Here is a 5,438-nt window from a genome sequence, read left to right on the forward strand (position 1 = left end):
CAGGCAAAGGGGCTGCCTGCCCTCTGGGGAGCCTGGCCCCGGGCAGCACCCACCAGGCACTCACCAATGGCCAAGAAGGCGTCCCTCACGTCTCCCGACATCCGCTTCCTGATGGCATGCTCCACGTCATGGTTGGTCATTTTGATGAACTCCTGAAACACTGGGGATGGGGGAGAGGAGAGGGTCATGGCTGAGCTGCTCCATCCCAGCCCTGGGCACCCAGGAGACCCGAGCCTCAACCATGGAGACTTCCAGAGTAGAGCCAGCTTGGGTGACCTCAACCAGCAACCCCAAATGCCATCTCCTCCCACCACTGTGGAAACAGGGCCACCCCAACCTCCTGCTGCCCAGGAGTGCCATCCAGCCCCAATCAAAGCACTTGTGTTGCAGCTGAGGGTCCAGCAGCGATGGAGAAACGTGGTCCTACCTCTGCGGAGGTGGGGGTAGCTGCGGGTGCAGAGGATGCTGAGGAAGCGGGTCTCCAAGGAGTCACTGGAGTCGTTGCTGGAGACGTCAGCAAGTTTCTGGGAGAGCAACCGAGAGTGAAGGAGGAGGCAGGGGGATGGGCATAGCAGACAGGGACAAAGGTGTCGCACAGCTTCTCCTGGGACAGCCAGTCCTGAACACCCTTGCACAGGGGGTGGCCTCTTATAAGCCAGAAAATAGTGCTTTTTTTTTTTTCTCCCCCAAGAAAAGGCATTTTCTATGCACGGATGTGAAGGTACACAGCTGCACACTCACACATGACCTCTGAGTAAAAATGCTTTCTAGTTTTTATGAAAAAATCTTTGCAATGCTCATGGTTAAGACTATTTTTTGTCTTTTGGGCAGGATGTTTTGGGGGTGACCAATACTGAACAGGGAATTCAGAGCTGCCAGACACAGGAGCCACCCTCCACCCCAGGCCACAGCAGTGCTGCCCACAGGTGGAACGGTGGCCACCCCTGCTGTGGGGCTCAGCGGGGAGGCTCTGCTCATTGCACCCATGAGGCTGTTGCAGCAGAAAGTTGCTCCTTCCCCAATTCTCACTTTTAGTGAGCCAGGGAAGCCTGCCCTGAGTCCCATGCTGCCAGGAACATGGGTCCTGCATGCTGGCAGTGGGCAGGATTGGTCCCCAGCCCTCCCAAGGGCAGGAAGGTGGCTTTCTCTCTCTCCTGCCCAGAGCTGCAGGGAAGTGCCCTCACGCAGGTCCCAACTGTCCCCTTGCCACCCATCCTGATGCAAGGACCCTGCAGCCCCGAGCAAGCACGCACAGCCCATGTGGTCAGAGGAGCCCAGCATGTGGGGGTGCTATTCCCAGCCCTGCACCCAAGGACTGCAGCATCCCCTCAAACATGCAGAAGGCTGGGGAGCGAAAGGGCAGGCACTCACCAGGGTCTCAGCAACAACCTGGCAGAGAGAAAGAGAGAGACAGGAAGACAACAGGGTCACAAGATGCTGCTCAACTTTTATCCTTCCCTGACAAAGCGAGGGAAGTCTAGCAAAATCCCCTAAAATGACCTGTCTCCATCTTCCCTGCTTCCCCCAGGTGAGCCTGATCTTAGGACCTGCGTCCTCCTCCAGTTTGTCCTCTACACCACTCTCTGGGGTGAGCGGGTGGTCTTTGGCCAAGCAAAGTGGGCCCCCCACCCCGGGGCTTGGGGACCAGCCCGTTGCTCCTCGGGGAGCACCCTCGCCTGGCCCCAGGCTGGCTCACAGCAGCCTGCCCGGCGGCAGGAGGGGAAGGGCTTTGCTGACAAAGTGCAGCAGGGTGCCGGGCCAGCTGCTGCCCGGCCGGCTCGTCCCTGTGTTTGTCATTCCTGGCTCTCTCTTTCTCTGCGGCAGGGTGCAGGCAGCGCATGCGGCAGGGTGCAGGCAGCACTGGGAGAGCTGTGCATGCTGCCGGCATGCATCGGAGCGAGCGGTGCTGAGGCAGGACGGCCAAGCGAGAGCTTGGGTTTGGCCCGGCACCGAGCTTCCCAGCCCCTTTCAGACAAAACTTGGCCCAAAGGGGCAGGAGGCCAAGATGCACAGCCCGAGGGTCACAGGTCTCCTGGGACCGGGAGCTGAGCCAGGCGATGGGGCCCAGCACCCCCCCGCACGGCTTCTGGCCGCTCAGCCTTCCCCCTCCATTCCTGGCTCACCACAGCCCAGCAAAGATGAGGCAACGGTTTGAGGGCTGGGACTGGCATCCTGGCTGGGTAAAAAGCAGCTTAGGCTTTAGGGCTGCCCCACACCCAACACAAAGAGGTGGGTGGCTCCTGCAGACCAGCCCAAAGCTGCCTTTGAAGCTTAAATGCCAAATTTCAGCATTGCTGTGTGTTGCCAGACCCCAAAGTGGCAGCTCTGCACAAGAAATGGTGTAGCCCATGGCTGGCAGCTCCCCGGGGCCAGGCCCCAGGGCTGCTCTCACGCTTTGCAGCCTCCCTGTGCACAGAGCAACAGAGCCCAGGGCTGCGGAAATCAGGGGCTTGGGACCTTTACCTCCAAGGGTGTCACTTCACCTGGCATCCCCCCCTGCAGTTTACAGAGACCCTGCCCCAGTGGCATTTGCTTTCCTGAGGAGGCCATTTCCAGACCAGGGGATGAGACGTCCTCGTTTTTGTCACACACAGCCTGTAATGGCACTGCCAGTGTGGTTCTTACCTTGGCATCTTCATGCGCCTGTGTGAGGTTCTCTGGTCCTTCGTCACGGTTGCCCTGGGGTTCAATACAAAAAATTATGGAGCTGTGGAGAGGACATCTCCCAGGAGAGCCCCAAGCAAGGGGATGGCAGACAGGGTCCCGCAGCGCTGCCCAGCCAGGTGGTGATGCTCTGTCTTCTCCATAGCACTGTCCTCGCAGACCCCCACCGCTGCCCATGGCAGGGAGGGGACAATCCCCAGTGAGAAAGCCTCCCTTACCAGAGCCAGAGAGATGAGAATCCTCTTGAAATGCCCCGATGTGTCAGAGCTCAGGTCATCTTCCAGGTGCTTGTGGTAGGCTGTGGAGAAGGAGGACAGCTGAGCCCTGCACCCTGCCTGCAGCTCTGCTTCCCACCCACCAGTGCCTGTGGTCCCCATGGGGCCCGTGGATGGTGGTGGACATCCTCCACCCTTTGCATGGCTGAAGCAGATGCCTCCATCTGCTGTTTTCAGGCCTGGGGAACAGGGGATCAACCCAGCAGCCCTAATGCCCTGGGCACGAACGCAACCTCTTGCTCCAGGTGCCCCCAAGGGAAAGGGGTCCTTGTGAAAGAGCTGTCAGGGGAGAGGACTGTGATGGCAGAGCTAAGGCATGTCACTGTGACATGGAGGGACTCTGGGACCAGGATTCTGCTGGGTGTGACAGCCACAGAGCCATCTGTTTAAAACCCGGGGGTCTCTGGGAGAGAAGAGGCTGGGGGGTTAACCTGGAGCTTGCAGCTCTTGTTCCCTCGGGAGAAGGGGGCATGGATGGGAAAGAGAAGTGCAGGGTCTGGAGGTGTGAGGATTCAAGGACTCCTGCCAGCCTCTTTCCAGGTTTCCGCTGCTCTTTAATAAAGTGTTGGACTTGGGGAAGAGCTGCTCTTTTCTGGAAGGACTGATGGACCTTCACAGTGCCGAGCCACCAACCCAACCCAGAGACAACAGTTGTACCCTGGGCTCTGAAAAGGGCTTTCTGCAGCAATAAACACTGTCCGTGCCCAGGACACGGGTGCTCCCCGTGTCCTCCTGTGCCCTACCTTCCTGATAGGCCTCGTTGATAGCTGCGATCTCCCGGTTGTTCCGCGTGGCCATGATTTCAATGAGGACACTCTCGTCTGTGCCGGCCCCCTGGAAGAGAGCGGCATGGTGGGGTGCTGTGGGTGCCAGCGCTGGACGGGGACACTGCGGCATTGTCCTGACAGTGCCAGGCAAGGAGGGGCTGCTCTAACCCCAGGGCTACCATGTGCCAGAAGTCCATATCCACCAAATAGCCCCAAGGACTGGTAGGAACCAGGACAAAAGCATCCAAGTGTGCTGCTAGTGGGGTCCCAACTAGTGTGACTGCTGGATAGTGCTGCATGCCACTGGTTTGCCCCTACCCTGGCTCTTCTGTGGCTGCCTGCGTCTGGCAGGGCACTACTCCTGCTGCAAGGTGGGGATGCTCTGTAAAGCCACAGGAGGCCTCCCTGAGAGGCTGGCTAAAGCATGCTGGGCTGCAAAGAGGCCAAACTGGGCTCCTAGCAGGTCTTGGGTGCAAACCAGGTCTTTGTCCTGGTGCTTTCTGCTCCGCTTTCCTTCCATATAGCGGACATGAGCCCGGGGCATGTGAAGCCAGGGTGCACTCACAGCCCCGGGACACTGGCAGTGTGGGTACAACCACAGCAACATCCACCTCATCCTCACGTGCTGAAGCCGATCCCACCAGCGTGGCAGTTACCTCCACAGCCTTCCTCAGCTGCTTGGCATCGTACTGCGCTGGTGTCAGCATGAGCCCGAGGATCAGCTTGGCCAAGCTGCCCGACAGCTCAGATTTCAGGTCTGCCATCAGGTCCTGCAAAAGCGTTTGGGGCTTCAGTCCCCAGCTCCTTCCACAGGGATGGACTAGCCGAGGCAACACCAGGGAGAAGGCAGGGGAGGAGAACATGGAGGTGGGAGACATCTGGGAAGACCCTCAGGGCAGTCTAAGGTCACATTTTGGGGGGTGGCTCTGGGGAGATCCTGGCTCTGGAATCCTCTGTGTGGGACTGAGGACAGGGCAAGCGAAGGGGAAGGGACACCCTCCCCTGGGGCTGGTGGTACACCCAGAGTGGAAGGCTGCTTTGACGACTTGGTCCTCCTCAGGGGAGCCATGCCGGGGCAAATCGGGGTGTCCTGGCTGCCCACCGCTCCCTGGTCAGGATTTCTTTCAGCAAGGGGCAGATCTCCACGTGGGAGGGGGCAGGACACGGGCAGAAGGAAGGAGCAGGGTGGGAAGGGGGGCTGGCAGTACCCTGCCATAGTGAGCCTTGTAAGCCTTTAGGATCTGCTGCCTCTGGGCATTGCTCCTCTGCGTCACCACGTCGATGATGGCCCCTTCGTCTGTGCCTGCAACAACAGCAGCGATGCTGGGGAGAGCCAAGGGGGCCAGCAGAGCCACACTGTCACCCCTAACCACGGGCACATCACTGTCCCCTCTGTAACAGCAGATGGGGAAGAGGAGGCTCCCACAGCCCCAAAATCATCTCTTTTCCCCCCTCCCTGGGGCTTCCACACAGCCCTGCAGGGGCCAGGGTGGGTTTTCTGCCCAGGAGCTGTTGAGGAACGGCAGGAAGGGGCTGGGTGCATGGTCCTCGCTTACCCAGGCCCTTCATCGCCTTCCTCAGCACCTGCGCATCGCCGTCGTCATTGAAGCCTCCCGCGGGCTGCACAGTTCCTCGCAGCTGTGGATGCACAGAGGGGTTTGGGTTCATCCCCGAGCTGGGTGGGATGGAGGGAGGGAGAGATGAAGGGAGGGAGGGAGGGACGGAGGGAGGG

The 5,438-nt window shown here is 59.7% G+C and overlaps 1 protein-coding gene across 1 annotated transcript in view; it reads right to left on the minus strand.

The window, feature by feature from the left end:
* LOC104620790 (annexin A6-like) overlaps positions 1–5,374 on the minus strand; it is a 6,663-nt gene extending 1,289 nt beyond the window's left edge. The window contains exons 1-9 of the mRNA XM_010287099.1: positions 5,263–5,374; positions 4,915–5,009; positions 4,363–4,476; positions 3,683–3,773; positions 2,883–2,962; positions 2,626–2,679; positions 1,372–1,389; positions 428–524; positions 65–160 (exon numbers count right to left, since the gene is read on the minus strand). Of these exons, the coding sequence (XP_010285401.1) occupies positions 65–160; positions 428–524; positions 1,372–1,389; positions 2,626–2,679; positions 2,883–2,962; positions 3,683–3,773; positions 4,363–4,476; positions 4,915–5,009; positions 5,263–5,374 (757 nt within the window). The remainder of the gene's footprint in view (positions 1–64; positions 161–427; positions 525–1,371; positions 1,390–2,625; positions 2,680–2,882; positions 2,963–3,682; positions 3,774–4,362; positions 4,477–4,914; positions 5,010–5,262) is intronic.
* Between the last annotated feature and the right edge of the window lie 64 nt (positions 5,375–5,438).

This window comes from Phaethon lepturus, unplaced genomic scaffold, assembly GCF_000687285.1.
Source record: "Phaethon lepturus isolate BGI_N335 unplaced genomic scaffold, ASM68728v1 scaffold48795, whole genome shotgun sequence".
Lineage (NCBI taxonomy): Eukaryota > Metazoa > Chordata > Aves > Phaethontiformes > Phaethontidae > Phaethon > Phaethon lepturus.